Source organism: Pantherophis guttatus, chromosome 3 (genome assembly GCF_059756535.1).
Source record: "Pantherophis guttatus breed Tessera chromosome 3, ASM5975653v1, whole genome shotgun sequence".
NCBI classification, from domain to species: domain Eukaryota; kingdom Metazoa; phylum Chordata; class Lepidosauria; order Squamata; family Colubridae; genus Pantherophis; species Pantherophis guttatus.
The window spans coordinates 49871795-49890911 of record NC_142065.1 but is presented as its reverse complement, the minus strand read 5'-3'; the positions used below and the strand labels follow the sequence as shown (position 1 = coordinate 49890911).

General features: G+C 38.5%; 1 protein-coding gene across 12 annotated transcripts in view; it reads left to right on the top strand.

The window, feature by feature from the left end:
- SCUBE3 (signal peptide, CUB domain and EGF like domain containing 3) overlaps positions 1 to 19117 on the top strand; it is a 121390-nt gene that overhangs the window by 13239 nt on the left and 89034 nt on the right. For 9 of the 12 annotated variants that reach the window (XM_087891010.1, XM_034414592.3, XM_087891008.1 and 6 more), the window contains exons 2-3: positions 15319 to 15441; positions 17655 to 17780. In XM_087891010.1, the coding sequence (XP_087747136.1) occupies positions 15319 to 15441; positions 17655 to 17780 (249 nt within the window). The remainder of the gene's footprint in view (positions 1 to 15318; positions 15442 to 17654; positions 17781 to 19117) is intronic. The other 3 variants (XM_087891011.1, XM_087891013.1, XM_034414596.2) reach the window with 1 other exon arrangement.

Sequence of the window (19117 nt, the reverse complement as noted above, 5' to 3'; positions counted from 1 at the left end):
TACTGGTCTGCTTGTAACTAAGGGAAAGAGATGGAAGGAGGAAAAGCCAAATCATCATAGTTTGGTTGGCAGGGTTTGTTTTCAGATGGATTGATATCCATCTGCCAACATTAAAGTCTTTGAGGAAAAGGATAATCTTAGCCTAACATTTTATACAGATTGCCATGCAATGGCCTTCACTTTTTACCAAGTCTCTTGTTGTAAATCAATATTAATGACAACATTGGGATGCCTGGAATACTGATAATAAGAACTTAGAAAAATATTAGAACGTGCAGAAATGGAGAAATTAACACTTAAAATTAAAGAGAAGGAAGAAACTGAATACTTTTTAACATAGGATTTATTTTATCAATTGCTAACTGGCAAAAACAGAACTTAGAAATTTAAAATCATAAGAGAATGTTTAATTACATAAGGTAGGTTCACTAAAATGGATAAGCAAATACTATTTTATTATATAATCATTATTAATGTTATGAATATTGTTACTATTATGATTATTATTTCTAAAATTAACTGTACTCAGACAACACACTGTTTATGTAGATATTGAATTTTTTATGTTTAATAAAAATCTTTTAAAACTTATTTTAAAAAAGAACATAGAAAAAGGGTAAAATTGGGCTCTGTAGAGAAGGTGCACCAAATGTCAAAATCAGACTGGTGTCTCATATTTATTGTATGCTGTAAATACTTCTAATTTTTTCTTTCCCTCCTTTACAAATTTTCTATGGAAAGAAAAGGGAAATGAAAAAAATGGTAGAAGAGCATATGTAAGACAATGTTGCTGGACTTTCTCTGAAAATAAAATTTCAATTGTACGCTGTAAATTTAAGCTCTTACCTTTAAACAGAATCTCAGAATTCACAGTTCTCCATATTGGTGGGAATAGCAACCAGGAATGGGTTAACTCCATCTGTCAGCTGATAGGACTGAGTCTGCAAGTTGTTAAATCATGCCTCTTCCTCTTGCTTCCTCAGCTTTTAGACTCCGTCTAGCTTGGACAAGACGCGATTCTTTGAGCTTAACATTCCTGACTGCTTAAAACATACTTTTACCACCTTAAAACTTCTGGATGGCTCCCAGCTCGGCTGGTTGAGCCTCCCTTCTAATTCCAGTGTGAAAGGCAATTCAGCCCAAGCCCGCTGAAGGCCGCGTGGCGGCAAGGAGACTGCCGGACGGCAGATCTTCCCGGGCAGTGCTCACGAGCTTTGCTCCGAACCGTTAACCCAATGGAAGGGCTTTTGAGGCTTCAAAAACATTCGCCCAACATCAAGGAGCTGCCTGATTGCAGCGAGGACGAAGGCAGCACTCATGAGCCTGGCTCTGCGGTGCTAGCCTGCAAGGCATGGTCAAACAGCTTTCATGGCAATTCGAGCGTCAGCAGAGATCCGGTAAGACCATGCTGACCCAGGAGTGTGATAGGAGCAAAGGATGCCAGAGCGCAGCTGCTCCTAGGCCGTTTAAATCCAGCCAGTGTTCACGAGCCAAGCTCACAATGCTGGGCTCGGAGGCCAGGAGGTTCCAACCACTTCAGGACAGGGGGTTGAGAGTCCGAGTGGCAATTCCCCCCCATGTTAACAAGGGGCAGCTGCAAGCCATGAATCTGCTCAGCTCGGCTGACTTTGTAATCTGTTGCCCTTGCTAGGCCTCTCAGACTAATCAGCACAGGCGGGCGAAGCAGCAAGGCCTTCCAGGCCACGTCGCCTACTCCACGTGTTCCAAAATGGCCACCGCTTGTCCCGGGCGCTCAGCGTGCACATTGGCAGACCCAACAACCGTGACTCAGGACATTAATCAGGAGGCAGGGCTTTTGGGTTCTAGGTCCTCCAGGCAAACTAAGGCTATTCAGCCCCAAAAGGGCAAGCCACCCAAGAAGGCCTCTAAGGCAGTGGAATGGGAGGCTAGGCAGAGACATAAGGCCATTGAAAAAGCCATAGAGAAAGCAAAAAAAGAGGCAGATAAGTTGAACAGAAGCCTGTACGTTAGGACAGTCAGAACTGTCTGATATTCAGGAGCAATTACATCCTGCTGAATAGTCTCCAGATGGTGACATGGAACAGGCCACTGATCTGCCCAGCAACACTTAGTTGCTGTTTGGCTCAATGCCAGCACCCAATCTACCAGATCCATCTTGGGAGCAATCTATGAGACAAGGGGTTTCCTCGGCTAAGGCAACCTTCACACCCACCGCCGCAAGCCTTCGATCTGAGCAGTGCTCTGAACCACAATTTCCACCCAGCATGTGTGCCTTGATCTCCGAGGCAATAAGGTAGGGCATTGCAGCCGGATTGCAACAGAGGGTGGCATCACTAGTCTCTGACTACACCAGGCCCCAGGAGTTCCATCAAGGACCTCAAGTGATAGGGGAAACCCTAATATCCCAGGATCTGGACTATTCAACCGCTTCTTTCAGCCAGGCTTCTCTGTCAGGAGCGGAGTTGCAGAGAGATCTAGGTTGTTGGACAATGAAGGCCTTATGCCTGATCAGCCTGCTTTTGTGGGACTCTTTTGTCCTCAACTATTTAAATCTTTACTCCATAAAGCTAAGACTACTATCCAGCACAGTACTGTCCAGACAGCCCCAGTAACTGCAACGGGGTTGGAGGATCATGTAGACCCTCCATTTGCGAAGCCTACCATTGAATCGGAGGAAATCCCAGCCCCTAGGCTTTTCCTGGACATTGTGCAGAGACAGTGGACCTCTCCTGGGGCAGGACCATCCCCCAGTGGCCTGGACAGGTGCTTGTACAACATGGGCACAGACCTGGATAAGGTCCTGCAGGTCCCTATGGTTAGTGGTCCTGTCTTTCCAGTCTGTCTTAACAGAATCCCTGGAGGAAAATCTCTGTCCTGAAGACAAACGATCAGAGCAGTCGTTAGTAAAAGCCCACCAGGCAGCTGCCTGGGCTGTTAAGGCTTCCACAGCGGCCCCATTTTTTAATACAGCTTCACTGCTCTGGTTGAGGCAACTGCAAAAATGACTGCCAGCTGCCGATACAAGGTCTCAACAAGACCTCAATAAAATCCTGGCGGCAATGGAATTCTCAGCGGATGCTACACTAAATGCATTTAGATTTGCGGCTAAAGCCATTGGCTCCTCAGTAGCAACTCGGCATCTCCTGTAGCTATGCCAGTGGCAGGCCAATGCCAGGAATAAGTGGCGCCTGGCATCCTTCCCATATGCAGGGGATAAATTGTTTAGAAACTTCCTGGACCTTATTCTAGTCGAGTCCAGGGATAAGTGCAAAATTATGCCGAGCATGTCTCAAAGGGCGGAGTCACACCTGGCTCCTTATTTTCATCCCTCCTCCTTTCAAGGACCGGACAGTGGGTTTAGTATGCCACGTTCACAAAGGCCCTTTCCCTCCAGACAAGGGCAAATGCAGGACAGACAGGGCAGATGGGCAAAGATACCAATCCAAATGGTCCTTTTGTGGTGGGAGGGGTCATCCCTTTTGACGCTTGAAATGACTGCTCATCCAACCCTCCTATAGGGGACCATCTGGCATTATTTGCCAACCAGTGGGAGGACACCACCTCGAATGCTTGGGTCAGGGAGACGGTGAGGTTGGGCCTCTTCCTGGAATTCCTCTCCACACCCCCCCCCCCAAGGCTCTTCATCCTCTGTCCTGTATCACAGGATTGGACAAAGAGGCACCTCATGGAATCAGGCATAAAACATCTCTTAGACATTCAGGCCATACAGATGGTTCCAGAGGGGCAACACGGACAGGGGTTTTATTCCTGACTCTTCATGATACAGAAGCCCTCGGGGGGGATGGAGGGCAATTCTCGATCTCAAGACTCTGAACCTTCACATTGTTTACCGACGGTTCAAGATGCAGTCGCTCCAGACCATTTGGAAAGCATCAGAAAGGGTGACTTCCTCATTTCAGTGGACCTGACGGAAGCGTACCTACATGTCCCCATCCTTCCAGCCCACTGTCAGTTTCTCCACTTCCATTATGTGGGGAAACATTACCAATATCGGGCATTACCATTCGGTCTGTCCTCCACCCCCAGGGTGTTCACCAAGCTGATGGCCGCTCTAGCGGGCCATTTACAAAGTTGGCTGATAAGGATCCAGTTTTATTTAGACAATATCCTTATTCAGTCCAGTTCAGAATCCCAGGCATGGAGGGACCTGGATACCATGATCCACGTTTTACAAGACCACCGCTTTTCCATAAATCTGGCCAAAAGCCATCTAGTTCCCTCTACTCGGCTGCTCCATCCTGGAGATACGGTGAAGTCCAAAGTTTATCTCTCCCTGCAGCTCCAATCCAGTCTGAGGGACTTGGCAAGACGCATCATGACAAAGCGATCTGTTCCATTGCTTCTGCTTTCTCAGCTCCTGGGAAAAATGGTGTCCTGCATTACCATCACACTTTGAGCACGTCTCCACAGCAGGTCACTGCAGTCATTCCTCCTCCCATATCAGAGGTCTCACAGGAGCACATCCCTGACCAGGGTGCAAGTCCCAACAGAGGTGCTCCTTTCTCTCAAATGGTGGACTTCCCATGCCATCTCCAAGGGCTGCAGGTTCAGGGAGCCAGATCGACTGGTGGTAACAACTGACACCAGCCTGTTGGTTTGTTTTTATGATAACTTTGGTTTAAAAGAGGATTAAATTTCTTCACTGACATCATCAGTATCAGGGCTCATCCAATGATACCTCCCTTCTTTCGAATGTGAAGTCATCTAAATATATTGCTATACGATATAATAAACTCAGAAATACCTCTCTGGCAGTAATTAAGCACAATAAAGAATGGTATTGTCCTTGTATTCTGTTTTTCAGAGATGCCTTGTTGATTATTTGTATAAACAAATTTGTATATAACAACATGCTGTTACATTTATTAGGAGGCATTCCTCTGTGTGTGTGTGTTTGTGTGTGTGTGTGTGTGTGTGTGCCTGTGCTCGCGCAAATGATTGTTTCTGTTCTTGTCATCTGGATCTGTCTCCCATTCAACCTGGGATATACTATAGTTTAGTTAATATTTCAGGTTAAATGATACTTTTAGATGGGCACTCTGTGAAAATGAATACAGCACAGAAGGATTTGTATGATGTTTCAGAATGTGCCCAACCTGCAGTATTGTATTATTGCTTAGTTGTCTAGTACTTTTGTTTGTACCATGGATCTGCTCAGTAGTATTTATATATTACAAGTTTTTTTCTAGGCCTTCTCCTTTAAGACTTTCTCTCAGTGTTAGATTAATTTTTCCTTTGGACTGCGCTTTTCCTGTTCCAGTTTATTTATTCTCCTTTAACCACCAGTCCCAACTGCTTTTCACAGTTTCCTCTTTTGCCAAGTATATTTATGCAACTGTGTGGACATCTTACTAAGATCCAGCCTGACACAACCCAACTAACTACAATCCTTGTTCTTGAAACTGTGAAAATCCCCAAAGTGATGCTTCCCAATCCCCTTTTAAAGTGAGTTTTGCAAATATATAGGCAAAGACTGATGCACTGTAATTTTATTTACTTGGTTTTACTCTTCTTTGCCTGTTTTTTAAATTCCTAGTTCTGTTCCTATTGGGATAAGTGGATGTTTAAAGTACACATAGTTCTAGAGAATCTCTGTCCAAGAATTGGATTTTCCAAAGACAGTCAAGCTAAGAAAAAGTATATCTGTGTGTGTGTGTGTGTGTGTGAAAGAAAGGAGGGGGGCCTCATTTACTCACAATGAGTATTTTCCCCAGAAATGAATGTTACATTAACATAAGGCAACTGTGGCCATGTCATATATATTCGCAAAACTTTGACTTCCCAATAACTCAGAAGTTTGTTTAAGACAGTATTTCTCAATCCTTGCCAAGCTTTAAGATGTGTGGATTTCAATTCCCACACATTCTGGCTTGGGAATTCTAGGAATTGATGTCTACACATCTTAAGCTACCAAGGTTGCAGCAACATAGCACGATTCATCAGTATTAGTCACCAATCATCGGCTCTCTTATGTCAGCCATTTTGATTTCCTCCCAGTATTCTGGACTTTCTCTACATCGACCTTCTGACACGGTGGGAAATTACAACACTGATTACAAGTTGCTGTAGGCTTTCATTGCTGACATCAGTCACTTGATTACAAACTGCCCTACAGAGAACTACTGCTGAGAATGTTGTTAACTAATGCATTTGCATAGGAGACTTCCTGCCAGACATGAAGCTGATTCTCCAACATGAAAGTTGCAATTTTTCACTTCTTTAGTGAAATAAATAACTATATACACATGCTGAAATGCATGCATGTAATATATATGTAGATAATTGGCTATTTATAGAAGAGAATATTTGTAGCACAGGGTTTAACTGAGGGGTCCTTGGTGTTTTCTGAGCTTGGTTGTTTTCTTGCAGATGTTTCATTAACCTACTAAGTAACAACATCAGTTACCTAGTTACCTGATTCAGTTATCTAGTTGAGTAATGAACTGTCTGAAAGAAAACAACCAAGCTCAGAAAACACCAAGAACCCCACAATGGGCTATCTGTTTTGATATATTTTATGTCACTACAGGATAAAATGCAATTTATCCTTACATTGTAAGACGAGGCTCACTATTAGCTACTGTCCCCTGCTATAAATTAGACTAGTATATCTGAACTTCAAAAAGTCAGATGAAAGTCAAATTATTTTCCTTCCAGGTCATTCTTGTTCATTTTTCTTATCCACTGGCAAGGCTGTCTTATTGAATGGAGAAACTTCTAGGACCAGCTGAACTTGGCTTTTGATAATGCATTCACTTTCACTCTCTCCCCCTTAGTTGTTTACAATGTCTTTAAGCTTTTAGCAAAACTTTTGAGATACTCCCAGTTCATTTCTTCTATAGATCAGGTTAGTCTTTGGTTTCTCTTGATTTCATCTTGTTTCTGGCTTGTTTCATCTCTTAGTACATGTGGAAAGTACATGTGGAACTTTGAAGTTAAAAACTAGGAGCATGGATTTGAAAATGGTCAGGATGCCAATATAGGGATTAAGGGCATCACTCTGACTATGTGATGCCCATCCTGTCCATTTTCAAATCCATGCTCCTAGTTTTTAACTTTGAAGTACCACATGTACTTTTCCAAGTGCAATTTAAACAGTTGCATGTTGCTTCTCTGTTCCTCACTCCATCACCCTATTTTTATATTAAATTTCTAATTAGAGAACTCCTTTAAGCAGGATCCTATCTGATTCTATTCTGGCAAGCATTCATAGTGCAATATAGTTAATAAACAATAGTTATATAATGCCTTCTTTTTGAAAAAAGCATTAAGCAGCTAAAACAAGTATATAAATATACCTAGAATAATCAATTAAAAATATTGCCTCAAAATTTTAATACCTAAAGGCATAAAACTATCCCATCTGCAGATGAATTTGTAGATTCTGATTTTAAGTCTCTTAACCACAATGGCCAAATTCAGTTGGTCCACCCATTCCCAGTATGAAGAATGTCCATATTGGGCTGTCTGGCATCAAAGAGAGATAACAATACTAATTCAGTATCACAAACTGCAATATGTCATTTTATACATTTCTTAATATATAAACATGTCTTAAGTAATACTCTTTTTGGATTATTGCTATTGATATATCCTTTAGATATATATAGAAAAATATTGCTCAAGAGTTATATTGTATATCGATGTACTACTAATGATTAAGATCTGATACTTCCCGAATTTCTGTTTTTGCTGAATTACTGTACCTTTTAAATATGAAGTACTGTAAATATGTCTGGCAAGTTTCACTCTTCTGTCTGCAATAGTATCAAGCTTCTTCTTTTCCAAAGCTGTGATGCTCACCACTAAGTCATATTCAGTGCAAGTGTTGATTTGCTGGGGGACAAGATGCTACTGTTGATATTAAGTTCCTTGCCAAAATCTGCAGAAGCTCAAATCTACCTTAGACCAGAAAGTGGAGCCTGTGGCTATGTGGCCAGAATAAAGTGCTTTGAAGAGGAAGGAAAAGGTTAGAGGGTGCTGCACATCCTGCTGGGACTGTTTAGTATTTAACTTATGAACCTTCAGCCATAGCCTTATTCATGGGTTGCTGGTGTAATAACTCCAAGGGCCTGGAGCCACTCCCATTTAGTGGCAGGCTGTCTATGATCCCCTAGTTTAATTTAGAAAAATGTGGTCACTGAGTTTTCTGTATAGTCTTGTTTGGAAAGCCTGATTCTATTCCCAGGGATAAGAAAATATGACTCAGTGCAGAATTTATTTTCTTGTGGGCTGCTGCCAGTTTTCTCTTTTATTCACCCACATTTTAACTAATAAAATGTCAGTACTAATATGTATACTGTATATACATACATACATACAGTTCATGAATATAGCTCACAGAAGGAAACACTATAGCTTACATGATATTTGTTTAGATACAAGCACACTTCCTTGAAGAATTTGGCATTCATAAACAAAGCTTGTGAGTGCTGATAGTTGAAAAACTAGTTAGCATCCACCCACAGAAATGCTTTCTGGTTGGTGTATATTTGAAAGTTGTCATATCACATACAAGCACTAAGGTAGAAGGGATGCCATGCACCTTGGGCTTTAATAAAATATATGGAGCTGAGTATCGCAAATTGTTCTTTTAATAGATATTTAAAATATAAAATCAATTTTTGCAAAGCTTATTTCATTAAGCTTGCAGAAAAATGCACTTATTTGTTATTAAGTACTTTTTGACTACCTTTTCTCTTCTTAAAAATATTGTTTTAATAGCCCCTACAAAACCAAAAAGAAAATGAAACTAATTAAAGGGAAACTAGAAAGGTCAGATTTCAAAATAGATTGGTGTAGTAGAGGTTAGCCTTCAAAGACTGTGATCTCTTCAAAGTACAAAAGAAGAGATAAGTCTGCTGGTATTAATCCCAAGGGACTCTGGGGAAAAAAGTTGTTGCTGACAAAGTAGGACTTTTATAAAAGAGAAGAAAAAATGTTTTCAAATGGATGCTCTTATTGTCCAGATTTAACTAAACTGCTTCAATAGGAGAACATTTGCCCAGTGATGACTGACAACCGCAAATCTTATGTTGAGGTACATGTTCCACTCCAGTGTCTGTTTATTCAGAAACCACTAATTGTATGGATTCGTTTTACAGCTTATTGTATATAGGAACAGAACTGCCAAATAATTATTGCTTCTTTGGCCATAACTATTTGTTTTGACCAACAGGATGATCTTCCATTTTCCTTCTGTAAGTTCCTGTATTTTTAAAAGCTGCATGATAGGCAAAAATTCCATAGGATAATGTGCTTTGGAAATCTTGACAAGATGAATATTCTACTATTGAAAGACAATTTCATGGTTCAACATTAGGGAGATAAAATATAGTTTAATTTTGATATTCATCAGAGGCTTTGGTGTGTGTGTATGTTTGAATATAAGTACACATTGTATAAACATTTATACAGTGTATTCATATTTGTTACTTTACATTAACCACAACCCTGGATAACTGACACACACCCCTGGTCATCAGTCAAGAATTACAATATGGCCCAAGCCACTGGAGACATGAGAAGATTTACCAAGAGAGGAAAACAGAAACCAGCTTTTGGTTGAAACATCCATTTTCTGATGTAGTGGTTAAGCTATATTGCACACAGATAATTTTATCAGATACCATGACTAGACTGCTAGTTGGCATGTGATGACACTTGGCACTGCCAAGATTCATAATGCTAAGATGTACATTCTGTTGAAGTCAGAGTTAATTATTGGAGGAAAATCCATAGCACTTTTATCATCATCCAAAATCAAAACCATTTTTTTCAGCAACTTGGTTTGACTTCAGATTGAATTCAATGGAGTGTAAAAAGGGAGCTTGTCTGTATCAGCTGTTATTTGAAAAATTACAGGGAACTGTTTTAAGATGGGACTATGTTCATGTATTAGACAAAATAAACTGTAGGAGACTAATGTCTGGGAACATCATCTGTGTACATGACAGTGTCATAGAGTAAAGAAGCATTTTCCTATGTCTGTTGCGTAAAAAAGTACTTTCTTTTGCCTAAATCTTTCAGTCGACTTCATTAGGTGATGATCTTTAGCATGGAATTTGTCTTCCTCATAGATGCCGCACATTAAGTTGACTCCCCTGTGACCCTAATCTTTTTTCATGATTAGTTACAGTTTTGAATTAATCAGTATATATACAGAGTTAAAGTGTTTTCTGCCTTCCTATGCAAGTGAAGATTCCACTTCTTACTTCCTTTCATTTAGAAAATTATTCATTTGTTTTTCCTCTTTTGAAAAAGCCAATTAGTAATTCATAAAAGGTCAGATCCTTTTAACCCCCTGAATGCTACATTCACTGAAAAGTTTTTGATGAGAAATGTCAAAAGCTTCTTGAAAATCCAAGTATACAGTGTTGAGGGAGTCATCTTTCTATGCATGCCTGTGTCACTCCCAGAAAACTGTAAAAATTGGTGAGAGAATTTTCCTTTGTGGAATCCATGTTAATTATATGTTGGTAAGCTTTATTCCTTTATGTGTCCAGGTATTGCTATTTTTATTACCTTTTATATTAGTTTGACTGAAACAGAAATTATATTGAGTCACCTATATTTCCTCAATCTCTCCTAGATCTTTTTTTAAAAAGTCCCATTATTTATTTTTGAGTCTTCTGGTATTGCGTTGGATCTGAGTGACAAGTTGCATATTTTTGCTAGGTAATTTTTGTTCAGAATTTCATATTTGAGTCATAAAAGAACTCTTGAATGCTTGCCACCAGGACACAGTGATTGTTAATGGTGTCATTTTTCAAGTTGTCCTAGAATATTGTCTCTTGTTACCTTAATTTTGTTTTTTTTGCTTCCAGAAACATCAAGATTTGAAATCATCTTGTTTAATAAACCAAGACAATTGTATTTGAATTTGGAATAGTATTGTGCATTGGATGAAAAGTAATGAGGTCTCCTCATTACTTTTTGATTCCTGATGGCTCCATATTATTTCCTTGTCAATGCAATAGAACGGATTTGCCATTGCTACTTTCTGGAATTTTTTGTTTGTTTAAAATTCCCAGTTTAGGCAACATCCTTGCTTAGCTACCATAATCAGGCAAGGTTAGTTAGGTGATGCCATTTGTGTCAAGTAATGTCTAATAATACACCTGCAACTGACCTCTCTATTAATTCTCATGACCCCACTCACCTTGAGTTTTATTTTGTTTGCTTGACCAGGCATTCAAATACCCTCTGGGAGCAAATGGAAGACTCTTTGGTCTTAAACCCACACTGCAAGCTGCAGAAAGTGAATTTATAAGAACCAAGCCATAGCAGCAGATAAAAACCTGACACATATGAACCTTGTTGGTCTCCTTCATTCCAAATATCAGTCATAAATACCAGCACAGAGCCAGAAAAATTGGTTACGTTTTTACACACTGTTGTTTAATTGATTGGTATTGACAATGAGTTGGATATTGAAAAGAGAAAGGTGCAAACTTGGGGTTCCATATCAAGAAATTGAGGTGGTATAGGATATTTTGTCAGTTGGTGAATATTATTTTGTAATTCATGTATGTTTTTTCTATTCCTTTTTAAGTATGCCATAAGGAAGGCAAGCATTGTACAAACTTTTTATTAAAACTATGTAAGATTATTGTTCAGCAAGATTCACTATGAATTTCAAAGCTGCTAGCAATCTTTGGCAAGCAGGGAAGAATATATAGTGTGCTTTGGCTAGGAGTTGCTTATTTTGTTTTCCCCCTACAATTATTTAATTTCTGGGACCTCATTTCTGAATTTATTTGCAGTTGGCGTTGAGCAATTTAGATTTGCCAGTTTCTGTTAAAATGTTTTATGATGCATGAGCATAGACTATTCCTTGAAATAAACACTATCTTCCCTTTGTTTCAAAGTTGTAGCTGCCAGAAATGTTCCATCTGATCATATTGTACATGTGTGCTGCTTCTTCTTGTGCATATCCATCATTGGACATTGGCGATTATGTTGGCGATCCTATTTTTATCAACAGCCGCATGAAAAAATGCTGCTGAGTTTTGTCCAAACCAATCTCTTAGATTTTGAAGTCATGATGTTCTTCTTCTGCCTGGACCTTGTTTGCCTTCAATCTTTTCCTGGAGGATTAAGTGAAGTATTATTCCGAGTGTCACATCACATGTCCAAAATATTCTAACTTTCACTTTTTAATGGTTTTGATGATTTCCATTGGCTTTCCCATGTGGCTTATCACCTCCTCATTTCTTATTTTGTCAACCCAGCTTATATGTAACAGCTGCCTGTACATCCACATTTCAAATGCTTCTAGTCTCTTCAAGTGGCTTTCTGTCAACTCTCTACTCCATAGAGCAGGATAGAAAAGATGTAACATCTGACAAGCCTGATTTTCAATCTTAGATTTATGTCGTAACTGCAGAAGACCTTTTTCATTTTGAAGAATGTTGTTCGAGCTTTCTCTATCCTTGTCTTTACTTCAGTGGTCATGTCCCAGCTTTCATGTAAATTAGAACATGTGACTAGGGACATGATATTATTAATGCATTATAGTTACTAAGCAAGAAATCACTTAGAATTGTTTCGGCTTTATATAAGTATTTACTGGCAAAGGTTTCTGACTAAAGCTCTGAATATGATTTTGACCAACAATTTGAACAACTGCTCAGTTCAGTTTGGACTGATCTGGAGGACATTTGATTTGATTCAGGCTAAAATTCAATCTTTGAACTTGTCATCAACTATAGTTTAAAATCCTGACAGAACTGGACAAAGTTTTGAAGCATAAGCAGTCTTCCTGAAGGAGTGAAGACTGCTAAATTCCTGAGAAATAGGTGAAACATTTTGAATGCCTTTATGTCTATTTTTTAAAACTTGACCACCATTCTTTTTTCTTAGATGATTTGAATAATATGTGGATACAGCTGGCTCTTTGCTGTTAAATAATTTTAAGAAACCTGTGTGAACAGTAATTGGAATTTTTAAAGCAGGAAGAGCCTTTCCGTAGGGTTGGAAAAACTTTCTTGATTTGAGGGCTCAATTTCAGTAGTGATTGAGGCAAAATTGAAAATAAGGAGGATCAAAAGCAAATAGACCGTTTCCTGTTCCCTTTTCATTCATTCCTTTGTTTTTCATTCATCTCTCTTTTATTCATCTCCCTTTCACTACTTTCTCTCCCATAAACAGATATAGCCATTCATATGAGCATAAATATAAGGTGATACAGAAAGATAAAGTAACTCATGTGGCCTATAGTTTGCCTGCATATACTTTATAGCAGGAGTCCCTAATCCCTGGTCCATGGACCGGTACTGGCTCATGTCCTGTTAGGAACTGGGCTATGCAAGTGACGGATAAGCGAGCAAATCTTCATCTGTGTATGTGCAGCTTCTAGGTTGTACACAAAACCACTTCCACCCACTCTCTGGAATACAATTTTTCTTTCAAAACTGGTCCCTGGTGCCAAAAAGGTTGGGGGCCATTGCTTTACAGGATATTTTCAAAAGTGGATTCATTACATGGATTTGGAAGGAACAATTTTGAATTGTAGAATTATTGGACATAATGTTTGGGCCACAGAAAACAGGGCAGTTTTGAACCTTGGGGATTCTCCTGAATTCATGGCTTCTATTAAAGTAACAAGTGGAGGCTATGGCAACCTTTGCACAACTAATTGCTGGCCTTTCTTGGCCAAGAAACAGTGACTCATGTCTCTGCAGATGTTCCAGTTGTATTTGGTGTACCGGATGTGCTTCAACTACAGTTCTATGTTTTCATATGTTTCTTTCATGTGTGCAGCATAGCCAGCAAGTATTGAAAGGTATGCATTGCCATTGTGTAAAAATAGACAATTTCTATAAAAAGATATGTGATAGGTTAAATTATTTTCATGATTAGCAACCAAAAATCTATAAGATACACCCAAAAGTGTTCAGGAAGCAAAACCTTTGTTGTTCATTACCAGAATCTAGTTCAAACAGTTGCTGCTGAACTATAAAGATCTACATGGGTCAGCCTCAATGTGCTTACAATACTATTGTCTAAATTAGATACTGCCTTTGTTCTTCTTGGGAGAAGATGCTGAGACATGAAGTCTTGATGGATGACCCCACACTGTGGAGCGTCATTTTGAAGTTTGTGGAGTCCCCCAACCTGTTAGCTTTCAGAAGTTCATGAAGACAGTTATTTTTCAGTGAATATTTGGTGATTAATGGCAGACAAGATGGATATTTTAATATAAACTATTTTTGTAGATATAAATAAATTTAGAGATGACCTTGGGATGAAATATCACTAAGGAGGGACTTGGAGAAAGTGTTTCATAATTGTAGAAGCAAGCATGAGAAAACAACTTAGAATGGTAGTGCCTTGATTGTGTTAGTATAAAAGGGAACAAACAGAAAATTATACAGGCTTGTATAATTATATGGTACAATAATAATAAAGTTACATTCCTGGGGTCCATTATATGTGTGGGGTCCCTTTCCTGACCTATCTTGAAAGCTTACAGTAAGATTTTATTGTAATTTATGGGATTAGATGATGTATGAGGATATTTGTTTGTTTGGTATGTGTTGATATAATATGATAATTGTAAATTGGACTCTTTCAAGAGGACATTATAGAAAATATTGCATAAATAAATATAACAGTGATAGCTCTTCGATACATCAGCTGTCTGATGCTAAATGATCGGGTAATGATGTATCCTGATTTGTGACAAATTAAACCAAGCACATCATACACATATGCATAAGCTTTTTTCCACTGAATTGGATAATTTTGGGGGTGTGGATATGGTGGATGCTGTTATTTGGCAGATGCAGAATAATTTTGGAATCTAATACTTAACAACACATATTAATTCAAAAACACTGAACTTAAAAACAAATCTATTCCACTAGGACAGAAGTGGGGTATCACTTCTGGTGATCAGGATCATGGAGAGGATCATGGAGAGCATATGTCAGGATCATGGAGAGCATATGTAAAAGGAGTAGTTCTTCTAACTTGTAACCTATCACTTGGTACTAAGACCATAAAATTTAAAAAACTAACAATAAGAATTATAGGAGTGCACTTGACTGGGAAAGATTGAGGAAACATTACATGGTGGGTTTATATTAAATGAAAACTTTAGCAAGCATACACTGTAAAGGACCACCATACCCTCCACTAGATCTAATATAAGATTCCTACTCTTGAGAGAAATGGCAAAGGGCTCTGTAAATGAGTATGATTTTCTGATACTTTAATATACTTTCCCCAAAACACTATGATTAGACAGCCATGGTAAAACTCTAAAGATTCAGGCGTTGATTATGTCACATTCTCCCCTTTCCTTTGCAGATATTGATGAATGTGTTGATGGGACTGACAACTGCCATATTGATGCCATCTGCCAGAACACTCCCAAATCATACAAATGCATCTGCAAATCTGGTTACACCGGGGATGGGAAGCACTGCAAAGGTAGGCAGAGCAGATAGCACAGAAAAAGAAAAGATGAAAGGGAAATCCATCTATATTTAATTGCCCAAGCCAGAAATTAACAGGATGTGATTTTAAATGAATTTAAAAATGACCTGGGATTAAATATCATTAAGGTTGCAAATGGAAAAGAAACACCCATTGGGTTTTGAGGAATTTTTATTAGCTGGGTGTTGCCTGTAGTATTGTAGGTGTTTCTACAAATGTGTTTATTTGCTATAGTTGGAACAATTGTGATTAAAAACAAGGGCTATTCCAGATTTTTTTTTAAAAAGTTTCTTTAAAAATTATTTAGCTAAGTAAATTTATTATTTCCCTATTTTTTCTCTTTCCTTTGGAAAATCCATCCATCTTTGATGAAGTACTCATACAACCTCCGTTCAAACATAGATTAGGTAGAATTTGCTTAATTTTATCTAGGTATCCTGAGATAATTTTCTCTCAGTGCTCCATAGCAGTTGGTTGAAATACTTAATGCAGTTGAGGGAGAAAGAATGATTTACTGGAATTAATTCTGTGTGACTCCATTAATAATTTTGATGTAAACAAGTTGTCTACTTTATAATTAATGTTAAATATTCATGTCCTCTAAATGATCCATGTATCCTATTTTGAAAGTGAACTATCAGGATCAGATTCTAAATGATGTAAAAATTGGAAATTACTGTTACCATTACTGTGATGGTATTATATCCATAATCAGGAAAGGTATTAGCACATCAAGGTAGTCCAGACAAAAATGCAGATAAATGAATACTAGCTTTATTTTTATTAAATTAAAGAAGCTTGCAAGTACTCAAAGTATTCCTCTTCTTTCCTTTTACTCTCTGAAAAACTAGGGAAGATCCCTTCTGAAACACCCTCTCTGTTTCTGTGGATTGATGCTTTTGCATGATGACTGTCTAGCCTGTGGATCTTCCTACTGTCTCCTAAAGTCATTCCAATGGACCATTACCTAATGTGAAAGAGAGAAAAATACAGTGCTGTTATTTTGGAAATTCTATTGGACAATGGTAGTGACTAGGCAATCTGTATTTGTAGCAGCAGTAACAAGCAGAGTTTAATGACTTTGTAAGAATTAGCTCCAACCACTGAGTATAAGTAAGAATTTAGCACACAATAATGGGGATGAAGAACAGCTTTGTCTTTATTGAACTGGGGTATAATTTGTTAAATAAACAAATCATTAAAGTATTATCAGTGTAATGTACTGGAACATCTACAGTACAGACTAATAAAACTCTTGTGTGAGTAACATTTAAGTGGACAAAACAGCACACCATAGGACAACAGTTTTTGTACCGATACCTCAAAAGGGCTAATGTATAGTATGCACTCCAAATCCAGGACCCATGACTCCCATGGAATTGAAGTTTGGCAAGTTCGTGGTTGCTCCAATACTGCTGCACTGCTATCCCATCCTCCAGAGGTTCAGTAGAGTGGTCCTGCCCTAAGCCTCCAAAGGCTGGGTTGACTGGCCTGCCCTTCACATGCTGGAGACTAGCCCTCTAGAGCAGGGGTGGGCAGCTGTGGCCCTTTTACAACCTGTGGACTTCAACTCCCAGCATTTCTGAGACAGCCAAGCTGTCTCAGGAATTCTGGGAGTTGAAGTCCACAGGTTGTAAAAGGGCCACATTTGCCCACCCTGCTCTAGAGGCTAGGTAGACTGGTCCTATTGGTTGCTGAAGGGCAGTCAGCTACAATTAGGGGGCAGAAAATTGGAAGCTGCTCCCATCCCACTGGTTTTTTGTTTTTGTCCTTGGTCATTCTGTTTCTCTGTTTAGATAAGAAATATCTCTGCAACAATTACCCAGAGAATTGTCTACTTCTACTTCCTCTAATTTTAGAATAGATTTGAATGAAAGTTGAATGAAAGCCACTTTGGATGAAAGATGATGAGAACACTTGTTGTGGCTTCCCCCATATTCCCATGTTGAAGCAAGGGCAGTTATAATCCTAGATGAGACTAGGAAGTTTAAGATTTCACAGGTTTCACAACTGTGTGGAGAGTTGAAATTGTGTTTGGCTGAAGTCTGTTATCCTTCTCATTACAGGTTTTCTCCATCAGTATGAGGTGAAAGGGCGCATCCCTGTTTTTCTCAATTTAGTCTTTTTATAAATACTTGATAGGAGCTTTGTGGATTTTTAGTTCTGAAGTTCTTCCTTATCACATATATTCTCTTTTCTTTATTCAGATGTTGATGAATGTGAACGTGATGACAATGCTGGCTGTGTTCATGAATGTGTCAATATCCCAGGGAATTATCGATGTACCTGCTATGACGGCTTTCATCTTGCACATGATGGTCATAACTGTCTCGGTAAGAAATTTACACATTGCTTAAAATGCTTACTTTTAAATGTTATAACTTTTAAGCCCCCCCCCCCCAAAATCCTGTTTATGCTAAAAGCTGCATATTAGATCCTAATACAAAATTCTTCCAATTAATTGTTGAAGCTATCATTTCTGATTTAGTGAATTGGATAAAATAAAAGTACATCCTTATATAATCACTTTCACCATGATAATACAGAAAGAGCCCTGTGTTGTTTAAAGTAGACAAGCAGTGGCCTCTCATATGCGGAAAATATCTACTAAAAATGTAATCCCATAAAGCCCCACATTTTTTGTTCTACTCACATTGTTTTGTGTATCTCGCATATAAAAAGTAGAGTAACTAAGTGATATGGTTGAATGCTTGAATACTTTTCTGATTCTAATGATTCCATGCCATCATATGACATTAAATAGATACACTGGTTATGTACTACAGTGTTTATTGATTCTACTTCCTGCAGAGAAATGCAAACTGCTCTCAAGTGGTTTCCTCTGTTATTGTCAGAGGTCTGTATTGTAATCTCCACCATTTCTGAGAGTTCAGGATTGTGATAGCTGGATTTATTTTGCAAATATTATTTTAAACAATGGCCTAGTAAAAAACAGGTTTTTACTATTATTCCAGTGGGGGAAACTGAAGATAAAATGGTGAGGAAAGATGGTAAATATTGATGTCTGGCAGTTAACTTGTTACCCCATCTTCTTACTTTTTACTAGTAAAACACTTCACTTTTGAGGGTGTAAAATGAAAAAGTACTAGATAAATAGAGCTCAGATATGTACTTTATTATTACTGTAGTGCATATCTCTATATTTTTATGTCAACTTAACCTGCTTTATTCCAAGACAGAATGGATTTTTCACATGAAATATTGTCTGCTACAATCCTCTTTATTCCTAGATATCATATAGATGATTTCAGGTCTTTATAAATTGAAATGCAGGCTAAAATATTTGAAATGAATTAATAAAATGCTCAGAATATCCCAGATTTTGGAGAGTAGCAAGTTGAGGAAGGGAAACTAGTAATGGATGTTTTATTTTTTCCTAAAAATTCAGGGTACTTTATGTAATATAGTTGGGAAAACTGTCTACACAAGTCTATTGACTTGTGTAGATTTACACACAGAGGAAGTTATGAACATTCAAAGTTCATCATGAGCACAGCCTTGATTGTAAGATTTAGCTTGGCCTGAATGTGTATCCAGCTGCCCTAACCCTTTTTTAATTATACAACCAAAAACTTATTCTGGGGAGCTTTGCTCTCTAGAAATGTGGCATTGCTTGTTTTGATTTGCTTCTGGGGATTATGGGATAATA